Below are 19,278 nucleotides of genomic sequence, written 5' to 3'. Positions count from 1 at the left end.
CCAACGATAATACACTTCATGGGGTTATCTCTAATAGTTCCGGAGCTATTGCTCGAGAAATGTTCCGGGTACCCAAAACCGACAAAAACTGCGACGAAAATTGAAAAAATCAAACATCAAAAAATTGAACATTTGGACTTTTTGTGGACTTTTAACAACTTTAGTGGGTTGTTAAGACTTATAGAAGTCCATAAAAATTTGCTGGAGTGAGTTTAAAAAAAATTTCTTTTTCATCTCTTTGAAGGTAAGTTTTACTCAGGAAATTGAAAATTTTAAATCTCGTGAAAAGTTGGTATAATACAGAAAATGAACCGCTGAATTCAATGGAACAAACCGCATTGCTCTACGACTTTTAGTTTTTGAGTTATGAATTTTTTTGTTGAATAAAATTTTGGTTATAAAAACCTGTGATAAGAACAAGCAGTGATCTATTTTTAAAGTAAAAAAAACGTTACGAAGGTGCGGGTAAATTAAATAATAGTAATAAAACACACAGAAAGAGGAAAAAATCGAAATTTTATTTCACACGTTCGTGAAGAATCATTAACAAAAATAAAGCAATTACTCGTCGAGAAAAAATCGAAGCCAAAGTGTTTTATTCAACTACAAGAAAGAATCAACAATAAAATACTGACACTAGAAAAATAAATATCACAATTCCGTCTAACTTTACGTTGATAGAAACCTATCAACAATATCAACAACCCGTTCTGGGTTATTTAAATGCAAGTGATGACTGCCCTCAACCACGTGCTTCTCCACCTTCCCACCAATCGCATCAAGCACCTTATCATAAAACTCCGGAAAATCAAACTTCATCCCAGGATTCCCCCGAATATTCAAAACGCGACACGTCGTCCGCGCGGCAAACTCCAGCACTTGATCAGGCGTCATAAACGCCAGCGCTGCCACTTTAAGCCTCGGATCTCGATTAAAAACGTAGTGGTCTTTCTTGTGCCCCGCCGGCCGCATCCCTCGCCTCATCATAATCTCGCAGGAGGCTCTGGTGACGCCCCCTTTATAGGCCTCCTCCACAATATCAATCATATCGTTGTATTTGTAACAGGGCATTTGTTCGGGGGTTAGAGTCTCGTATTTTAGGAATTTGTCAACACAGTCGGGGATGCTGGCGATGATTTTGGCGGGGTCTCGCACACTCGGACTCGCAATATCGAAGCTGATGTACTTGGCCACCTCCTGGGGGTAGGTGCCGGCGTAGAGGAAGGCGATGCCCCCGCCGAGGGAGTGCCCCATGAGGGTGACGGGGCGCCAGTTGAAGTGCTTGACGATGCGGCGGACGATGTGGATGCCGTCCCAGAAGAGGTAGTAGTAGTGGCCGTCGGCCAGGTGGGAGGACAAACCGTGGCCTGGCAGGTCGATGCAGAGGATCGAGTGGCCTTTGGACGCCAGCAAGGGGGCTAAAGTGTCGAAGGTGCCGGCGTTGTCTTGCCAGCCGTGGATGGCCAGCACGGGCTGGCTGGACCTGGGGCCCCACCATTTACCTTCAATACAGGGTTATTCACAAACGCTCCAAATCAAGCAAGCTAGCATTAACTTAATGGACATTTAACTTAATGGAAACTTTAAAACGTTCCTCTATAACTTTTTTGTTACTTGAATTATTGCCATGCCGTCTTTATTATTCAATAGATCGACTTAAAATCAAAAATATATACAGAGTGTTGTATACAGGGTGGTGAACCAAAACTATATTTTTAAATGGAACACCCTATATATTTTTGCATAATTAGATTCTACGCAAAAAAATAATGTAACTTTATGTATATCTCTTTTCGTTTCTGAATTATTCAATTTTTCGTTATTACAAAAACCAAGACTTGAAAAATCACATATATAAATATGCAACAGAAAAACTTAGAATAACTTGTAGTTATTATCGACATTTAGTTAAAGCACGCAGATAATATACAGGGTATGACAAACCGCAAAAAGTATTATTTTATGTACTCGTGTGGGAATAACCCTGTATAATCAATCACGGTGAGGGTTAGGTCCTTCACCTCCGAGTCTTGCGATTATTTAATGCGATTTGCAATGTAAATTGGGTGCTTCTAGCCTTCATGCATATAATAATGAGTTAATTTTATTACAACTAGGCTTATGTAACGTTTTCCGGATATTAGCTGCCGTATAAAACAACAAAGAAATGTGAAAGTAAAGCGTGTTTTTTTACGTGAAAAAATATTGAGCAAATAACAACATGGTTTATTTTCCGTGCCAAGTCATCCCAACTTGAGTTATGTTTGCGATAATCAACTGAGTAATAAACCAATAAACAGAAACTTCGACCGATGACAAATTTTATCTGCACACCTTTTTCCAAAAAAAAAGATTATTTTTTTGCGAATTTATCATTTTGTTAAACATTTTTTCAAGAAATTATTAAAACAGCTCTCCTTAGAGCCGTCTGTTTAATTTTTATTTTAAAAGTTAAAAAGTTGCAATCTTATTGTAAAAACGGTAATTGGAATTAAAATTATTTTCGCCATTTATTCGCACAGAAGCCGAAAACTCGTTCTGTGAGAAGGGCCAGCCCTGGACCGGTTTCTAGTGTCTGATTTGTCCCCGGAATAAATAATTTGACCAATGAAAATATTAAAATCACCTCCTGCTTGTTTATCTAGCGCACAAAAAATGGCAAGACGTTTGTCATTGGCCATGGGTGGGGATTTGCGCTCCCAACTGTAGGACAGACCAATCAAGAAGCGCTTAAAATCTGACCAAAAAACTGTTCGATTATTTTGTGAATGTCGGATGATAATTGCAAAACCATACGGAATTTCCACGTTTTCTAGGAAAATTTCGAGTTTTCTGTTACAGTTGGATTAAAAAATTGTGAATCAATTTGTTTTTTATTCTCGCTATTAATTCGTGTTTTCAAATGCCGATTACAGCGAAAAAATCCTGCGTAATCGGTGTCTGCAAGATTGAACTTAAATTTTTTGTCTGTTTGCAAAGTAAACCGCAAAATTTCCGTTGTAACTGCCAGAGGCACCCGAATCTCGCAATTCAAGCAAGTATCAAAGTCCAAAGTCCCCAAAAGTGGGTTAAACAGGTAGATAACATCGTTTTCACTTTTTATAATACCTTATTCTAAGCCTATCGCAAATTACAAGGCTTAGCGTTTTATTTAAATAAATCAACAAAAAATAAATATCGGACAATGGGATTATATCGTGAATAGCACACGTGTTTGCAAAGACCTGTGGCAAATACATAAAGGAAAAAAAACTTCTAATGTTGTGCTTATACTTAAAATAAAACAAACGGTCTAGACTTGGCATTTGGCAAAGCAGGCCTAAAGCCCACAAACAAACGACACACCATAAATTCGAAACGCGCTTTGTAATTGCAAGGGTAATTAAAGCAAATTAATTGCAAAATAGTTGTCTTTTTTGCACTACTATTATTTTAATTATGAGCGTTATCAGTCTGTTTGATAACACACTGCAATAAGCATTAATGAGCCACTCGAAACGTGCATGTTTTTATGAATAATTCCCAATCAGACAATGAAAAGTGACGAATCATGCAAAGCGTGACCGGAACTCACCACTGATGTGCCCCCAGGGCACCGGAACCCGAACTTCCTCAAAATCGTCTAAAAGTAAGGTTACGTCAAGTCAAAAAAATGGCAAGATGCAACGTACCGTGAAACCCATTTGTCTTATCACTCATTTCGACGATCAATGACAATTTTTCCCACCCAGCCACGATTTCAACTCATTCAAACCCCACCTGAACCAGCTGCCACCAGCACGTGAAAGCGAATGACGTAAGAGGGGCTCAATCCAATCAAAGTCCAACCAAATTAAAAAATTTATTTCAACTGTTTACAAAAATCAAGCACAGTTCTATCGTCGTGCCTCTCAGCCACCTCGAGACACCTAACCACGTTCAAAACGTCTTTGACACTCCTCCCATTGACCCAAACCCTGCCGTTCATCCCCACGGCGATCTCGAAGGGGGCCGCCTTCCCCACCGCCTCCAGAATGGGGTTCTCGGCCTCCAGCAACCGCCACACCAGCCCCAAACTAACCGTCACCAAAAACCCCTCATTTGACAGCGGCCCCAACTTCCCCGCCTTGAAATACGAGTCAACGCACACCAACTCGGGCTCCATCTCCTTATGCGCGTTCAGCAGCCGGCCGTAGACCAAGTCGCCGACTTGCAAGTCGGGCTTTTGCTTCTTGGTGGCCCCCTCGAACGCCAACATGGACAGCGACGCGGGCTCACTGCCCCCAATGTCGATTTTGAGCAAATCGCCCGATTTTTTCACCACTATGCCCACGACCAAGTCCCCACGTTTGGGCACGTAGCGCTTCTGGTCGTGCTCCACCCAGTAGGTGTTAGGGGGCTTGGCGTGGAGGCGGCCCGCGCGGGTCACGCGCACGGTGCTGCCGTCCGGCGCGACCCCGGGGCCCAGAACTGTCACCCCCTTGACCGACTTAACGTCTTTTACCACATCGCCCGGAAATACAAGCATTTTTCGTAATTGACATAACCTAGCTTTTGGCAACCGCCAACCAAATAACACAAAAACCTCTAAATTGTAAGGTTAGATTTGGCAATATTTCGAAGAATTGGGCTTGACTGTGGGGTGATTTGGCCCCCGATTGGGTTTCCGGTGACGTTTGATTGATTTGTGCCGTTAAATTGGGCCAACTGATTGTTTTAATTAATTGGTGGGTTACCAAAAACATAACCTTAATTTGATAGTTTGACAGGTTGGAGCCCCCACAAAAATGGGAATTATCTTCGGTAAGAAAAAGCCAGTCTCGAGGATCACGCAACAGGACAAGGCCGTGCTGGTTTGTGTCCATTTCGCCCGTTTTTGCCCAATTATAGGCGTTTTTGTAGCAATTGAAGCAACAAAGGGACAAATTGAAACAGTACCAGAAACGTATCGAATTGTCACTCGCTTCGGACCGAGAATTGGCCAAAAAATTACTAAACAAGGGGCAAAAAGAGTCAGTTCAAGTGCCAGGCTTTGGGTGGGCTTATTTTATTCGTTAATTTCAGGCGTGCCAAGCTGCTTTTACGCAAAAAACGCTTCCAAGAGTCCCTTTTGCAAAAAACCGACAATCAGTTGGATAATTTGGAGCGGCTTACGCACGATATCGAGTTTGCGCAAGTTGAGGTGGAGGTTGTAAACGGCCTCAAGCAAGGAAACGAAGCGTTGAAGAAAGTCAACGAAGCGCTAAATATTGAAGATATTGAGAAAATTCTCGAGGAGACGCGTGAGGGTGTAGAGAAACAAGAGGTTGGGGGTTATTTTTTTTATTACAAAAGTCTTAGTTTGTTAATTTAGGAAATAAATGCACTTTTGAGTGGTGGCCTGACTGAGGAGGACGAAGCAGCAGTTGAGGATGAATTGGCCGAAATTATCGGGCAGTCCTTGCCAAATGTTCCCGAAGACAAGCCCGAAATTATTTCAGAAGTGCCAGAATCGCCAATCAAAGGTAAAAGAAAATTGAAAATTTCAAATAATTTTTTGACGAATTTAGAGAAAAAGAAACGGCGGGAGGAACCAGTCGCGCTGGAGGCCTGATTTTATATCATTGTAATTTTTTATTAACATTAATAAATTTAAATAAGTATAAAAAGTTTCGAGTTTTTTAAAGCAAGCCGTACCGGGTGCTTCAATTGGTATTCGCCCCCTGTAACTTTTTTATTTTTGTAAAAAAAAGTTACAGGGTGCGAATACTAAACTGAAACACCAGGTATAAAGTTGGCATTACCACAATTACAAAAAAAAACACTTGGTAATGCCAACCTGTGCAAAAATCTAGTCATCCAACCCCAACTCTGCTGCCTCTTCCGGAGTGAGTTCAGTCGCCTGAACCTTACTCAAACTATCCCCACTTTTGAGGGAGTCCCTATTGAGGGCATACTCCTCAATATCTAAGTCATCATCGTCCCTATCGTACGCCCCATCCCTGATTTTCTTCCCACTTGATTTGCTCCTCTTTTCTTGCAAATGGGGGGGCGTTAGCAAGTCCCCCTCATAGTCAATGACCCCGTTCTGTGCAATCCTCCACTCCATCATCTCCGTTGTGAAGTCATCCCGATTCCCCAGCTGGGTAAATCCCACAATTTTGTCCACCATAAAACTGTCTTTAACGAGAACAATGCTCGGGATCGTCTTAATTTTGAGATTCTGCGCTAGAAAGGGGCACTTCTCGGCGTTCAACTTCACGAAACGTGTCTCAAGATGCTTGGGAGCCAATATTTTCAAATGCTTGTCGACGATAGCGCACCTGGGGGTCGTATTCGTGTAAAAATGCACCACGCAATTTTTCGACCGTTTCGTAACGTCAAAAAACTCTTTCTCTTCGGCAAGTTCTTCGTACTTGCCGTGCCCAAGACTCAGCCACTCGTTACGTTGCGCCTCCTTTTTCTTTAACTCATTGAGACGCTGCTTTCGGAGCGACTCCAAGTCATTGACGTCCAAATTTTCGATCTGTTCAATCGCCGAATCGACCTGACGCTCGATGGCCTTCGTCACGTGAAGAATTTTATCTTCGAGTTGGTTCATTTCGCACTGATTACGCCTAACTAATTTATTTGGGGCGACTTTAACCAGATGTTTTGACGGTCAAAAGTGAGGTTATGTCAGTCGGCAGTGTCGCCAATTGTCATTGTCAATCATCAAAATGCATCCAAAAAACGACGACAATTCGTCAGTGCCGTATTTAGACTATGACTTGTCGCATAAATAACATCGTAGTGGCGCATTTTTCCGCTAAAAAAACCGTTTTGTGGCTTAAATCGGCCCCCACATTTGGAAAAAATTAAGTTGGCGGCCCCTCATGTCAGTCGGTTGTCACCCAACTGTCAGAAACACGTGTTTGAAAAATGGTAAATTTCTCCGAAAATCAGATCCGCAGCATCGGCAAGGTGCTGGGGGACGGGTCCAGGCCGCTAAAAGAGCGCTTTCGCGCCCTTTTCACATTACGTAACATCGGGGGGCCCGTGTCAATAGCCTGCATTAAAGACAGTTTTCGGGACGGTTCCGTGTTGTTAAAACACGAACTGGCGTATTGTTTGGGGCAAATGCAGGACCCCCGAGCTGTGGCAATCCTGGTTCAAGTGTTGGAAGACACGAGTCAGGAGCCAATGGTGCGGCACGAAGCGGCCGAGGCTTTGGGGGCCATTGCCTCGCCTGAGAGTGTAGCAGTTTTGGAAAAGTTTAAATCGGATCCTGTGGTTGAAGTCGCGGAGACGTGCGAGTTGGCGCTTGAACGCATCAAGTGGCTGCGGAGCCCCGAAAGTGGGGAAGTTAGTCTCAAAAGTGCGTATAATTCGGTCGATCCGGCGCCCCCGGCAAGTACCACTAATGTGGCGGAGTTGAAGGGTGTACTTCTGGATGAGGGGGCGCCGCTTTTTGAGCGGTATCGCGCCATGTTTTCGCTGCGTAATGTTGGGGGCAAGCGGGCGATTGAGGCATTGGGGGCTGGGTTAAAGTGCGGGAGTGCGTTGTTTAGACATGAAGTGGCGTTCGTTTTGGGGCAACTGCAGGATAAGGAGGGGGTCCCCTTTTTGAGAGACAGTCTGGAGGATTGTGGGGAGAATGAAATGGTTAGGCATGAGTGTGCGGAGGCTCTGGGGGCTATAGCCACAGACGACTGTATCAGTATTTTAAATAAGTTTTTAGAAGATGAAAAAAGGGTGGTTAAGGAAAGTTGTGAGATAGCGCTCGATATGTGCGAGTATGAGAACAGCCCAGAGTTTCAATACGCAAATACTTTACAAGTTGCTTAAAATTATTATTATTATTATACAAATTGTAAGATATTTATCTTGTCAATAAAATTATACACAAGTGATTGTGTTTCATTCCGAAAACCTTTAAACTTTATTTAAGCCCAGTCAAATTATCTGGAAAAAATTCCCAGAGTTGGAGTTTTTTTTTAAAGCTTCCTTTACACTTGGGTAGACATATATCAAAATTTGCTGGTATAAATTATTCATGCACTTTAAAAAATAATGGCGAATGTAATTTATAGTTTCAATGAGAAATTTAGGATCAAACTATAGAAGCGTCATTAATTTAATCCGCAATTAAATGCGTGATTAACTGATCACGTGACCAAATTGAAGCAATTTGATTGGTCCATTCACGTTGTTATCTTTTAACAACGAATTAAAATTTGACAGAGCTTTCTATAATCCGGCCCCCAATCATTAATGACTATTTTATAACTTTGAAACAGCTAATAGTTGTTTCTCAGCCTGTTTTAGCAAGCAAAACGCGTTGTAACCTAAAAAAAAATCCTTCTAAATGCTCAAAAATGATGAAATTATTTCATTTACGAAGTAATTTTTTGGTATTTTGGCGAAATTTGACAAAACAGTTGATTGCAAAACGTTGAAAAAGGCAACAATTTAATTTGAATGTGAAACAGTTTCACCAAATTCCAACAAAAAACTCAAATGCAGCTCGTAATTATTATTACGTTAATAGTCCATTAGTTCTGAGCAATTCCGACGAAATAATTCACCACGCGTGACTTATTAAAAGCAAACTCTTGTCAGTTCCAAATTTAGAACCCAATATGATCCCGACCATTTATTTGTTGTTACATTTTGCAACAATAGTTGCCACAGTTTTGCAAATCCTTGACCGAAACAACGAAAACATGGTCCAATCATGCGTTCACAAAATCCTAAATCAGGAGTACAAAAACAACGAAATTATAGTGTCACTAAACGTGAATTTTTCGGTGAACCACCCAATCATAAACTTGCAATTGTCCGAAGTATTGGACTTGTTTCCCTTCGGACGTGCAAAAATTTACTTAATTGGGGTGAGTTTGGACTATTTGGAGGAAACAATCCAGTTTTTGGCCGAATTGACGACATTTAACCCCCAGGGGAAGTTTATAATGATTTTGGAGCAATCAATCGACGAGTCGATTTTCAAAATGGCGGCCCGGTACTATATCGGCCATGTTGTCGTCCTTGAAGCGCAATCGCTGGACCTTTACACTTATCATCCCTACGTTAATCAGAATATTAGTAGTGCTGACACTACTGTTGTCCCACTTGGCTCATGTTTTAAGTACCCTCTTAAGTCACTAACTAGGGCAATGCCCCCAGTTTGGGGCAACACCACCGTACGGGTGTCCTACAAGCGCACCCCTCCGTACGTCGTTGACCCCTTTTCGGCCCTCAAAGGCATGGAGATCTACACGCTGGAGACAATCAGCAAGTACTACAAGTTCCAAATTGAGTACTTCCCCTATAATGGCAGTTACTACAACGAAAAGGACCGCGCAACGTACTACGCGGCCTTTGGGGCCCTTCTGGCCCACAATATTGACGTCACAGTCGGTGCCTACTATTTGAAAAACACCGAAATTTTCGATTTCGACGTCAGTTATCAGTACCTCCAAGACAGCCTGTTCTGGGTGGTACCTAAAGCCAGCGAGTTGCAAAAATGGCAAAGGGTTGCCCTAGCCTTCAGTTTCAACACCTGGATGGCCTTTCTGGCCTCCTTCTTCCTCTATAACGTGCTATACGCCCTGCATTTGCGCTTGTCTCAGATGAAGGTTTCCACCAAAATTTTTTTCTACCTTTTTGGGATTTTGATCGAACAGGCGGTCACAATGCCGGTGAAGTACACAGTCAAGGCGTTGGTTTTGACTTGGATTTTTTACTGTTTGATCATTTCGACTGCGTTCAAAAGCCAGATCATTAATTTATTGAGTGGGGTCAGTTACGGGGATGACATCACAACAGTGAGGGAGATCACTGATTCAGATCTAATCATAAGTCTGCCAGTGGGGTACGCCAACATGTATGACCACGATGACCCCCTTGAGCGCTACATTTACGACCATAACGTGCAATGTGTGGAAATTTATGACTGCTTGCAGCGAACTGCCACAAAACGTGACACTGCAAGTATCGCAATTGGGCGCTACATTGACTACTACAGTCCATATTTTTTGAACGAGCATGGTCATAGGACCATACACGTCATGAAGGAGCGCGTGTGTCTCATGCCCATCCATATGATCGTGTCTAAGGGATTCCCCCTTTTCGCGCAAATCAATTCGCTCATTATGCTGATGGAAGCCAACGGATTGATTGACTATAATTACAACTACATGGATAATCTTTTCAAGAGTCAGTATTTTTCCCAGTTGAGGCTAACCGATAAAGTCGAACACAACGATTTGGAAACTATGGCTTTGCCGTTTCTTTTGTTGTGTTTCGGACTTGTTTTGGCACTGGTTGTGTTTTTGGGCGAGGTTGTTTGGTGTTTAGTCCGCGGTCGGGTTGGAAGTGACAGTTAGTAAGTCAAGTCAAGTCACACGCAGCGCCGACTAGACATTTTGTAAAATCATGGGAAATAAACGATTGCTTAACGAAACTGTGTTTCTTGTTTAAAATAGTTTAGCTCGGTTTACGAAAATTCCAAAATATGGTTAAAATAACTCCTTTTACGACCAGTTTTTGTCATTTGTCAGCTTATCCGAAACAAAATCGAGCGAAGTAGAAAAAGTAGCATCGGTTTTATTTTATTTTTGTGATTTTAAGACATGTGTTACGGTTAATAAAAAGAATAAAAAAAATTTTTTTAGAAAAAACTTTTATGTAAAAGATGTACTAAAAAGTAAAAAATAATGTTTTTCTATCAGAGGATAATTAGGATTTTAAAATTTATAAAAGCTTAGGATCGGTGCTCAATTTAAAAAAGTAATTCTGTAATGCCGTATTGTTATTATTGTTCCCAAAGCTTTTTTAAACTTTAAAATCCTAATTTGTAAGCAAAAAATATTCTCCTCTGATAGAAGAACATTATTTTTTACTTTTTAATGCATCTTTTAAATAAAAGCTTTTTTCAAAAAAAATATTTTTTTATTTATTGCTTTCGAGTCTTTAGTTTTTTTAAAGAGGTATTTAAGCATATAGGATTGCATTGTCACGCAGATTACGTAACTATGCAACATTTCAATTCATTGGGACAACGGGAACTCTTTCAAATTTAGCTCCAAAAATATGAAACAGACAGACATACAACAAAGCAAGTTAAATAAAACTTTTAAAAACGAACCAAACTGAATGAAATAAGGTAAAATTTATATGAAATTTGGTCATTTTTCAACCAAATGTTTTGAGAGAACCACTTGAAAAAAGCAAATAGGTAGTATAATTTATTTAGGCCTTATTTATTTTCGAGATTTCTGTTAAAAACGACATACACCGTGAACATTAACATAAATTTCCATTTATTTTGTAATTTTTAGTGTGTTTTAATAAATCAGCCCTCAAAAAAATAAGCTAAATCAAATTAATTTCGTGACTTTTGTATTTTTTTTTTTTGGTTAAAATTAATTAACTTATTTTGCCTCCATTTTTATTGTACACCGTGACCTTTAAATAAAATATAATCAACAGAAAGGTTTTCCAGAGGTCAAACATCTCACATCAGTAAATAATTTACTGGTTTTCTTCAATAAACATGTGGAAATTTGTATTAATTGTGCCCTTTATAATTAATAATCCGGCTTTAAGCCAACTGGATAAAATCATCGACCTGACTTGGGATTTCAGCAATGAGACACTTTACTGGGTCGGGGTAACTCCTTTCGAATTCACAAAAATCGTCGGACACGAAGAACGTGGCTATTGGTGAGGATTTTTCACAAAACAATTCACCAAAAAAAAAAAAAAAATCAGGTATGCAGCCAACGAATTTCGCGCTGGTGAACATGGGGGCACCCACTTCGACGCCCCTTACCACTTCAATAAAAACGGCTGGAAAGTGCACCAAGTGCCCATTGAGCGCCTTATTGCAAGAGGGGCCACGATAAACTTGAGCCAAAACGACACCAAAACACTGGAACGCCGCCATTTGGAAAACTGGGTGCGACAAAATGGCGATTTCGAGGAAAATACCGTACTTTTAGTTAAGTTCGGCTGGTCCAAACACTGGACAAGTAAACACAAATATTTCGCTGTGACTTTACACGCAAAATTCGATTTTCCGGGTACGGAAAGCTTGTTAAAACCTGGGTTAAAACGTGGTTTAAGGTTTGGCGCCTGATGCTGCCTCCTGGATCGCCGAAACGGGCAAAATCGTGGGGGTGGGGCTAGACACGCCCAGTGTGGACCCCGGGGCGAGCACCGATTTTCAGGCACATAGGACTTTGGCCCAGAATAATATTTACATCATGGAAAATGTGAAAATTGTGGAAAATTTGCCAGGTAGGTGATTAAATAAATCGGGATTTTTTTAATAGTTTTGCAAAGTTAAAGGTTTTACAATTGTTGCCTTGCCCATGAAAATCAAGGACGGGACGGGGGCCCCATTGAGGGTTCTGGCCCTTAGGTCAGTCCAGCTCTAGTTTTTTGAAGTTGCCGTAAAAACCCAAAAAATCGTCGTTTTCCAGCTTAAAAGGGCGCAAATCCTCAGCGACTTTCATGGCGTGGATTTGGTCGAACCGGTCCTGATATTCCAGAAATTTGACTTTTAGCATATCTAAAAATTTGGGTTTGTGGTATAGTTTGAGTGAAATAAATGGTTTACTGTTGATTTGTTCAAGTGATTTCTCCTCTCCTCCGTAGTCAAGCGGGAGCACGTTTTTTGGGATTACTTGGCTCAAATCTTTGCACAAGCTCACTTTTTTTACTATTTTTGGGCCAAGGAAAACCTTGCAAACTTCGAAAACTCCAAGCGCGATTGCGTTTGCGTTCACAATGTAAATCGCGTTCACCTTAATTTTTAAAGTTTTCTGGAATTCATTTCTGAGTATGTTTAAGCAATTAAACGAGTGATTACTTTATAAAACAGCACCATTTTTTGGAAAAGTCCAGGGACAAAGTTTCTAAAGTGCTCAGGGCTAAAGTCTGAGCAATCAACAATGTAAGTTAGGTTCAAGTGAAGGCTTTCATGATGCGCTATTTCGTTGTGAAAAATTATATGAGCGGACATCTCATACGGTGAAGTTTCTAGGCTCAAATTAAGGTCTCTTATTTTGAAAATGTAAACGCGGCTCAAATCAGGAGTCAGTTTTGGCAAAGGCAAAAAGTACCTACAATTCGAAAATTAAAAATTTGAATGAGAGAATTTTAAGTCACGTTGAGTCCATAAATTTTCTCGTACTGGAGAGTCTAGGTTTGACATTTTCAAACAGTGCCAACATTTTTGGCAACACAGTGTAGTACAAATCAATTTTTTGTTTGGTAATTTCCACGCTACATTTATTATAAATCAGGAAATTTTTAATGCAGTTAATGTCTATAAAAAATTAGTAAATTTATTTTTTGTAAAATTGGTTGATTTGTTTACCCATAACTTCTGGCAAATGTGGCTGATTTTTCATCCACTGTTGTATTGTTAAGCAATCATCGGCGAACATTTTTTTCGTTCGACCGAAATTTTGCGCAATTTTTTCCTCAAGGTGGTCAAAAGGCTCGTAAAATTTCACCATTTTCGCACAACAACAAAGGAACAATGGTCATAAACATAAATGCATTGTAAAAGGTAAAAGCTTGTTCAGTTTATCAATTACATGAAAACATATGTAGAGATTCCAAAAAATACTTGTAAATACTTCAAGGTTCTGACTAAGGAGGACTATGACTTAGGAGACAAGATACAAATTTTCTGTACCCGAAAAAAGTACGTCACCAGTTCACTAATTACTCAGAAAAAAATCCAGAGCTGACGATTAAATTTTCATTCGAAACGTGTGAAAAAAAATTGAACTTTGTCCCGTATTTTTCAAAACGCTTTGAATACGGTTAAAGCTACATGAAAAAAGTTAGGAACAAAGTTGTAGAGAATTAAATTTCCTTTAAAAAAGTTCGCGACACCATATTTTTATCTTCAACGGTTTAGGTACAAATTAAGTTTCCAATACTTGACCACCGGAAAAATGACGCAAATCCTTCGCTTGAGCGCCTTTGAACGAGTTTAGGGCCTAAACGGTTGAACATACAAATATGGTCTCGCGGACATTTTTGTAGAAAATTTAATTCTCTACAACTTTCTTTCTAACATTTTTCGTGTATCTTTAACCGTATTTGCAGCGTTTTGAATAATATGGGGCAAAGTGCAAATTGATAAAAGTTTTATTTTTTTTAATATAGTTTCCAATAAAAATTTTTACATTATGTTCATGCCTTACTATTGAGAATTTAATTCTCTATTTGCCTGTATTTTTTTGTTAGCTTAGTGTTAACCGTTACACAAATACAACCAATTTTTCAAAAAACTAGACGGCGATGGAACAACTGCGCTCTCTGGCGATATTAACGGAACTATCGAAAACAGGAACGTTTTATTTGTACGTCGTTTTGTATCCCAACCTTTAGTCATCCGTAGTTGTTAACGAATCGTTCATTTATTTTATTTAATGAGAGTAATCCAATTTTTCAGTAATAAAAATATGATAAACAACAACAATATTACTTCATTTTTTGCCTTCCCAATGCACATTCGAGCAAAAATAACACAAGAGAACCAACCACACCCATCATCCACATAAAAAACGCACTTTCCGTCTGTTCAAAAGCCAAAACTTGGGCCTTAAAACCGCTTTTTTGACTCAAAGCTTTCCTGGCGTTATGACCCGCCTGATCATAGAAATGTTCAATGAAACCAAAATCCCTCAACTGCATCAACAACCCATCAATTTGTCCAAAAATCGGATAACCCTTAACGAAAAAAAGCTGAATATGGACCGGAAAAATCGGTTTTTTGAAAAGATGAAACAAGACTTCGCCTTCAGAATCGATAAAACTTGACAAAAAAAACTCATTGCTCCTTTGAAAATCAACAGTGACACAGTCTTGCACAAAGGCAGTCCTTGCAATACAATCCCTCGGGTTCGGACAATATTTGTATTTCTCCCGAACGTAAGTTTCAAAAGGACTTGAGTTAAAACGGTAGAATTTTGCAATATCATGGTCTATTAAAATGACCAACTCTGACTCAACTATGTCCCTCAGTGAATCAATCTGACGCTCGTAGCGATTTTTCGACATGATTTCGAACATTTTGCTTTTGAAAATCGTGGAGAGGATGAAACAACACGCCACCCAAACCAAAATCAAAGAGCGGTAGTTGACAGGGAGGCGCTTTAAACTGGACTCGACCAAAATTTGAAACAACATGAAACCAGCACTTGAACACTGCATCAAAGAGCGGCAAAGTAGTACCATTGCGGTGAAGGAAACCAACAGAGAGAAGTACACTTGAGGGGTAAAAATCAACCCAATGCGTTTCCAATACGGCAAGAATTTAGCCTTGGGTACCAACCATCTGGTACCATCCTCCATGAAGGTGCAAGTGATGTCAAAATCGTAATGTTCGTCGAATTTCGAGTGGAAAACGCCTAGGGCCATGTCGCCTTCACGGCGCTGTAAAGCCCCCAAAATATGGGTGTAAGTACCATTCACTCTACTCCCCCAATAATCAAACTCGTTTCTTGTGTAATTAAGTGAGAGACGTAAATATTGGGCGATTATTTCAAACGCCTCAACTTCAATTCCCCCATTGGTACTCATGGCATAAGGTGGTACCACATTATTCAAAATTTGGAGAGTTGTGTTGCGCCATCTTTTTGGTAACGGGGGCAAAGTTTTATTCGCGTTTAAAACGCCACCAAGGCATGAATTCCATACGAAAAAACGTGTTATTGGTTCGTTCACATTTTCGAACTCGTACGGTTCGTAACTGTAGATTTTTTGCAATTTTTCTGACACAGTTTCAACCACAAGTACTCGCCCAATGTAGTACTTGGATAGTGATTCAAAAATCGATTGTTGGGCCTTGTCAGTGACCACAATTGTCGTGCTCTGGGGGTCGTACGTCTGAGTTTGGACCAAATGGTTCAAAAGCGACTCAAAATCATCCACAAATTCTATCAAAACGGTTTCGCTCTTCTGGTACTTGAACCAAACGAACGGTTTGTATGGGTCTAGTCTAACGACGGGTCTATTAAATTGTAAATCAACGTTTACGACGTATAAAGTGTTTGATGTGTCGATTAATTCGTGCAAACAGGCGCTCAAATAGTTTGGTTTTTTGTCCGGTAATGTTATTTTACCAGACACTAGCATTACGTAGCTCAGGAAAATCAAAAACATGCTGATAACGGTTTTAAAGCTTGACGACTAAAACAAATGTTCATTTTGGAAAGCGACCATTTGTTTTATTGCTATAGCCCGACAAGTTTGGCACAAAATGTTGATAAAAATGACCTAATAACTTTACTTCCGTTTGAAAAAAACCGATTACTATTATGTACACTAAAATTAATGATCAAATGTGAACCAATTTCATTAGTTTTAATCGACGTTCAGTCGATCGCAGTGGTTTAGGGGCGTTTAAGAAAACACAAAATGTGGTTTGAATTTTTTATTGCCACAGGATAGCGAGCACAAAAAAAAATAATTTAGAACATAATGGCGTTATTACTTATTAAAAAAATATGTAATATAACAAAGGTTGGTAAAACACCAAATTTGGCCTTGGGCAAAATTCCTGCAAAATGTTACGTCAATACTGGAGCATACAGGGTGTTTCGACTAAATTACACAATCAGCGATTTAGCTGACACACCCTGTGTATTAAAAATTGCCTTATTTACCTTGTTTGAACTGTTAATATCTGACGTAGCCGTGTTTGAAGGATCAGAAAGGCTAAAAAAAATATTTGAGCTATTTATTCGATTTTTTAATTAGTTAGAAGTTAGATGGACACAACTGTTAGTGCGAACTTATCGTTCCTTGACGTTTTTCCAGGATTCTGTTTCAGGTCAACAAATACGAGGTTCTGCTTCAACAAATTATATTTTTTTTATTACATACGATACAACAATAAATTAAATAAAAAATAAATATTGCAAAATTCCTAATTTCCGTAAAAAAATATTTAATACTATTTACATTTATCAAGAGTGTAAATTCGGTTTTATTCCTGATAAATCAATTGACTTTGATTCTGCAACCAGTAATACACTGTTGTGTACTGGGTGGGTTTTAAAGCACCCAAGTTATTTTCGCTGTAAATTTTTGTAAATAATACAAATTAGTGCAAATACAAAGACAGTGATCAAAGGGATGGGATTTTCGCGAGTCTTGTCGTCAGGTTTAACATATCTGTAAAATACGAAAAATGGTTATCTAATAGTTAAGTAGACTCCACAAAAAATTTTTCGCAACAATGCATAATAAATTGAGTCTTTGATGTATCACAACTCCTTTTCCGGTAGTTCTTCCGCCGACTCCGCCAAGGAACTATTTAAAATATCAATGAATTGTTAGTTGGTAATTATGCATTGATCAGACAGACACACGTTGGGAAAATAGAATTTTTGCGTTTAATATCAAAGTAGGCTTTAAAAAAATGACAATTGTTACGTCAATCATGACCTACTTGATGCATACAATAAATAAAACCCCCACAAAATTTCTTTTTACCCAACTAAAAAAAATAATAAATTATACTAACAGCTGTAAATATTCGCTAATAAAAATTTTCAATATCAAGTTGAGATTATTGACAGTGTTCATGTCAACGATATTGCGATTATCACGCGGAGTGTGCCATTCGGGAGGGAATGGAGTGCTAATCAAATGTAGCACTGGCACATCCCTCCTCAAAAACGGGAGATGGTCGTCCTCAATCCTCCCATACGGCCTACTTGACTGAAAATAGCCCTGTTTGTGGTTCCTCAAAAGGTTCATCCTGTGCAACTCAATCTCAATTTGCGACAACCTCACAAACCTGAAATTGAGTTCGTAACACCTGGACCTCAACCACGGGGACTAGAATTGAGGAGAAAAAAATTTTCGATTATTTTTTTTGTCCCGAACCCCCCAATTTTAGCCCCCATCCGTGGGCCTTACCATCGCTGGGTGTTTTCAAAAAAATTCAAAAACTTGGGATTTTTCATCCCAATCAAGTCTAGCAAAACTAAAACGTCCATTTTATCCAATTCGGTCACGATTTCCCCATTTGCCGTGCTCGTGTTCGCGTGGAGCACCTGTGCCAGATGCTTCGCCCCCCAAATCGAGTCATTGGGGCCCCACTCTTCAAACGCCTCCTCACCGTCGAAAAAAATAAATTTCAAGCCAACTGGCGAATCTTTAATACGCCCCAACTCTTTCGATAGGGTTTTGGCGATTTCGAGCATCATAGCACAGGGCACTGCAGAATCAATAGCGCCCACAAAAACGGCGTTTGGAAAATATTTAGAGTCATAATGACAGGCCAAAACCAGGAAACGTTCAGCCTGGGGGTTGGGGCTTGCCACGATATTTTTGAACGTGACTTGGCTGAAAATGGGGGCGCGTTCGACGAACTCGTCGACGTCCACTTGCCACCCCAATCGGCGCAGTTCCGAGGTCAGGAACTTGAAGACTTTTTCGTGCTCGGGGGTTCCCGCTACTCTTGGAATTAGGATTTTATCGAGCACTTTGTTGATGTAATTTGGGTCGGAGAGGGAGGATAAGTAGCGCAAGTCGCTTTTTGACGATAATTGCAGCCTGTGTTGGTCCTAAATGCGGAATGAAGGCGCTAACCAGCAGGAATGTTTAATTAACTGACTTACGCGGGCTTGTTTCAGGTAATTGCAATATCCGGTTGTGAGTATACCCGTGAATAGGAAAAGTTTTAGTAAAATTTGGCTCATTTTTTGTTAATTTACTTGATAATACTGGAAAAACATATGGTTTTGACAGGAGCCTAACCTAAATTTTATGACTGCCAATGTGGCAAATGTCACACTAACGTCACTAAAACGGCGCACTTTTTGAACCAAAAGACACAACACTACACTTAAACACTACACTACTGAAAGACAGCAGGAATTAAATTTGAATAACGCAGAGGCTAACTCGTAGCATTTGCCAGACTTCCGTGCTCATAAGTTGAAAATCACAAGGTTGTTTTTTCTGGTGGACAAGCTATAATTACCGATAATTGGTTTATTAATGTTTACTAAGACTGACCTCAAATAGCAACAATTTCATTGTTGTTTTAGTGTTTAAATTTTTGTTTCCACAGCGAAAATAAGTGTTCATTTAAAAACAAACTCTAGAGCGCTTTGTAACTAAAATGCAATTATTTTGTGTGTCTGTGATTAATTCGTTCTCTCATAACCTTACTGATAAGAAAACAAATTTTCATAAAAAAATATTTATTATTTATAAAAACTCGTAGCACGCCTTGATATTTTTACGAACGTCGTAGAACAATTTTATCGTTGTATTGTTGGTTGCCTACTAAACAAG

General features: G+C 39.7%; 10 protein-coding genes across 14 annotated transcripts; 4 read left to right on the top strand and 6 right to left on the bottom strand.

The window, feature by feature from the left end:
* Positions 1–568: 568 nt before the first annotated feature.
* kraken lies at positions 569–3,813 on the bottom strand. Its single transcript, XM_008199152.3, has 3 exons — positions 3,672–3,813; positions 3,575–3,622; positions 569–1,502 (listed from the first exon to the last, which is right to left on the bottom strand). The coding sequence occupies exons 1-3, from the start codon at positions 3,697–3,699 to the stop codon at positions 670–672; spliced, it is 909 nt and encodes a 302-aa protein (XP_008197374.1). The 5' UTR covers positions 3,700–3,813; the 3' UTR covers positions 569–669.
* Positions 3,436–5,630, top strand: Vps20 (Vacuolar protein sorting 20). 3 transcript variants are annotated; one of them, XM_015983032.2, is made up of 5 exons: positions 3,436–3,628; positions 4,749–4,832; positions 4,882–4,991; positions 5,044–5,284; positions 5,333–5,630. In XM_015983032.2, the coding sequence occupies exons 2-5, from the start codon at positions 4,767–4,769 to the stop codon at positions 5,570–5,572; spliced, it is 657 nt and encodes a 218-aa protein (XP_015838518.1). In that variant the 5' UTR covers positions 3,436–3,628; positions 4,749–4,766; the 3' UTR covers positions 5,573–5,630. The 3 variants fall into 3 exon arrangements, with proteins under 3 accessions (XP_015838518.1, XP_015838517.1, XP_008197376.1); XM_015983031.2 differs by having other exon boundaries at positions 4,741–4,832; XM_008199154.3 differs by lacking the exon at positions 3,436–3,628 and having other exon boundaries at positions 4,747–4,832; positions 5,333–5,483; positions 5,529–5,630.
* Positions 3,829–4,507, bottom strand: Rrp40 (Ribosomal RNA processing 40). The gene has a single exon (XM_965371.5). The coding sequence runs from the start codon at positions 4,505–4,507 to the stop codon at positions 3,842–3,844; it is 666 nt and encodes a 221-aa protein (XP_970464.1). The 3' UTR covers positions 3,829–3,841.
* Positions 5,286–6,677, bottom strand: LOC659194 (uncharacterized protein). Its single transcript, XM_965521.4, has one exon. It carries the CDS (start codon positions 6,557–6,559, stop codon positions 5,810–5,812), a length of 750 nt encoding a protein of 249 aa, XP_970614.1. The 5' UTR covers positions 6,560–6,677; the 3' UTR covers positions 5,286–5,809.
* Positions 6,678–6,728: 51 nt separating this feature from the next.
* On the top strand, positions 6,729–7,848 carry nero. The gene has a single exon (XM_965587.4). The coding sequence runs from the start codon at positions 6,880–6,882 to the stop codon at positions 7,783–7,785; it is 906 nt and encodes a 301-aa protein (XP_970680.1). The 5' UTR covers positions 6,729–6,879; the 3' UTR covers positions 7,786–7,848.
* A 786-nt stretch (positions 7,849–8,634) lies between these two features.
* Positions 8,635–10,545, top strand: Ir60a (Ionotropic receptor 60a). The gene has a single exon (XM_008199155.2). The coding sequence runs from the start codon at positions 8,664–8,666 to the stop codon at positions 10,323–10,325; it is 1,662 nt and encodes a 553-aa protein (XP_008197377.2). The 5' UTR covers positions 8,635–8,663; the 3' UTR covers positions 10,326–10,545.
* Positions 10,546–11,426: 881 nt separating this feature from the next.
* On the top strand, positions 11,427–12,568 carry LOC100142446 (kynurenine formamidase). Its single transcript, XM_008199158.3, has 4 exons — positions 11,427–11,664; positions 11,713–12,023; positions 12,067–12,240; positions 12,286–12,568. Exons 1-4 carry the CDS (start codon positions 11,495–11,497, stop codon positions 12,378–12,380), a joined length of 750 nt encoding a protein of 249 aa, XP_008197380.1. The 5' UTR covers positions 11,427–11,494; the 3' UTR covers positions 12,381–12,568.
* Positions 12,242–13,495, bottom strand: LOC135266545 (alpha-tocopherol transfer protein-like). Its single transcript, XM_064357498.1, has 5 exons — positions 13,325–13,495; positions 13,114–13,273; positions 12,815–13,067; positions 12,563–12,767; positions 12,242–12,514 (listed from the first exon to the last, which is right to left on the bottom strand). Exons 1-5 carry the CDS (start codon positions 13,464–13,466, stop codon positions 12,366–12,368), a joined length of 909 nt encoding a protein of 302 aa, XP_064213568.1. The 5' UTR covers positions 13,467–13,495; the 3' UTR covers positions 12,242–12,365.
* A 950-nt stretch (positions 13,496–14,445) lies between these two features.
* Positions 14,446–16,314, bottom strand: LOC135266515 (uncharacterized). The gene has a single exon (XM_064357445.1). The coding sequence runs from the start codon at positions 16,126–16,128 to the stop codon at positions 14,446–14,448; it is 1,683 nt and encodes a 560-aa protein (XP_064213515.1). The 5' UTR covers positions 16,129–16,314.
* Positions 16,315–16,391: 77 nt separating this feature from the next.
* LOC659407 (glutaminyl-peptide cyclotransferase) lies at positions 16,392–18,955 on the bottom strand. Of its 3 annotated transcripts, XM_015983048.2 has the most exons (5): positions 18,597–18,955; positions 17,893–18,542; positions 17,495–17,770; positions 16,632–16,683; positions 16,392–16,525 (listed from the first exon to the last, which is right to left on the bottom strand). In XM_015983048.2, exons 1-5 carry the CDS (start codon positions 18,675–18,677, stop codon positions 16,463–16,465), a joined length of 1,122 nt encoding a protein of 373 aa, XP_015838534.1. In that variant the 5' UTR covers positions 18,678–18,955; the 3' UTR covers positions 16,392–16,462. The 3 variants fall into 3 exon arrangements, with proteins under 3 accessions (XP_015838534.1, XP_064213357.1, XP_008197381.1); XM_064357287.1 differs by lacking the exons at positions 16,392–16,525; positions 16,632–16,683 and adding an exon at positions 16,815–17,142 and having other exon boundaries at positions 18,597–18,954; XM_008199159.3 differs by lacking the exons at positions 16,392–16,525; positions 16,632–16,683 and adding an exon at positions 16,815–17,280 and having other exon boundaries at positions 18,597–18,952.
* Between the last annotated feature and the right edge of the window lie 323 nt (positions 18,956–19,278).

The sequence above is a fragment of the Tribolium castaneum genome, chromosome 6 (genome assembly GCF_031307605.1).
Source record: "Tribolium castaneum strain GA2 chromosome 6, icTriCast1.1, whole genome shotgun sequence".
Taxonomy (NCBI): Eukaryota; Metazoa; Arthropoda; class Insecta; order Coleoptera; family Tenebrionidae; genus Tribolium; species Tribolium castaneum.
This window is presented reverse-complemented; position numbering and strand designations above follow the sequence as displayed.

What these genes read in the sequence shown, in the direction of transcription:
- LOC135266515 (XM_064357445.1), bottom strand. Translation starts at nt 16,128, where the DNA reads ATGTTTTTGATTTTCCTGAGCTACGTAATGCTAGTGTCTGGTAAAATA.
- Rrp40 (XM_965371.5), bottom strand. Translation starts at nt 4,507, where the DNA reads ATGCTTGTATTTCCGGGCGATGTGGTAAAAGACGTTAAGTCGGTCAAG.
- LOC659407 (XM_015983048.2), bottom strand. Translation starts at nt 18,677, where the DNA reads ATGAGCCAAATTTTACTAAAACTTTTCCTATTCACGGGTATACTCACA. An exon ending in ATTACCTGAAACAAGCCCGC is followed by an intron (nt 18,543 to 18,596) that starts GTAAGTCAGTTA and finishes TTCCGCATTTAG; the next exon opens with GACCAACACAGGCTGCAATT. An exon ending in ATTAGCGAATATTTACAGCT is followed by an intron (nt 16,684 to 17,494) that starts GTTAGTATAATT and finishes TATTTTTTTTAG; the next exon opens with CCTTTCTGATCCTTCAAACA.
- nero (XM_965587.4), top strand. Translation starts at nt 6,880, where the DNA reads ATGGTAAATTTCTCCGAAAATCAGATCCGCAGCATCGGCAAGGTGCTG.
- LOC659194 (XM_965521.4), bottom strand. Translation starts at nt 6,559, where the DNA reads ATGAACCAACTCGAAGATAAAATTCTTCACGTGACGAAGGCCATCGAG.
- LOC135266545 (XM_064357498.1), bottom strand. Translation starts at nt 13,466, where the DNA reads ATGGTGAAATTTTACGAGCCTTTTGACCACCTTGAGGAAAAAATTGCG. An exon ending in ACATTTGCCAGAAGTTATGG is followed by an intron (nt 13,274 to 13,324) that starts GTAAACAAATCA and finishes AATTTTTTATAG; the next exon opens with ACATTAACTGCATTAAAAAT. An exon ending in AGAAAATTTATGGACTCAAC is followed by an intron (nt 13,068 to 13,113) that starts GTGACTTAAAAT and finishes TTCGAATTGTAG; the next exon opens with GTACTTTTTGCCTTTGCCAA.
- LOC100142446 (XM_008199158.3), top strand. Translation starts at nt 11,495, where the DNA reads ATGTGGAAATTTGTATTAATTGTGCCCTTTATAATTAATAATCCGGCT. An exon ending in CGCAAAATTCGATTTTCCGG is followed by an intron (nt 12,024 to 12,066) that starts GTACGGAAAGCT and finishes ACGTGGTTTAAG; the next exon opens with GTTTGGCGCCTGATGCTGCC. An exon ending in AATTGTGGAAAATTTGCCAG is followed by an intron (nt 12,241 to 12,285) that starts GTAGGTGATTAA and finishes AGTTTTGCAAAG; the next exon opens with TTAAAGGTTTTACAATTGTT.
- Ir60a (XM_008199155.2), top strand. Translation starts at nt 8,664, where the DNA reads ATGGTCCAATCATGCGTTCACAAAATCCTAAATCAGGAGTACAAAAAC.
- Vps20 (XM_015983032.2), top strand. Translation starts at nt 4,767, where the DNA reads ATGGGAATTATCTTCGGTAAGAAAAAGCCAGTCTCGAGGATCACGCAA. An exon ending in AACAGGACAAGGCCGTGCTG is followed by an intron (nt 4,833 to 4,881) that starts GTTTGTGTCCAT and finishes GCGTTTTTGTAG; the next exon opens with CAATTGAAGCAACAAAGGGA. An exon ending in CTAAACAAGGGGCAAAAAGA is followed by an intron (nt 4,992 to 5,043) that starts GTCAGTTCAAGT and finishes CGTTAATTTCAG; the next exon opens with GCGTGCCAAGCTGCTTTTAC.
- kraken (XM_008199152.3), bottom strand. Translation starts at nt 3,699, where the DNA reads ATGAGTGATAAGACAAATGGGTTTCACG. An exon ending in TAAGACAAATGGGTTTCACG is followed by an intron (nt 3,623 to 3,671) that starts GTACGTTGCATC and finishes CCTTACTTTTAG; the next exon opens with ACGATTTTGAGGAAGTTCGG. An exon ending in GCCCTGGGGGCACATCAGTG is followed by an intron (nt 1,503 to 3,574) that starts GTGAGTTCCGGT and finishes CCTGTATTGAAG; the next exon opens with GTAAATGGTGGGGCCCCAGG.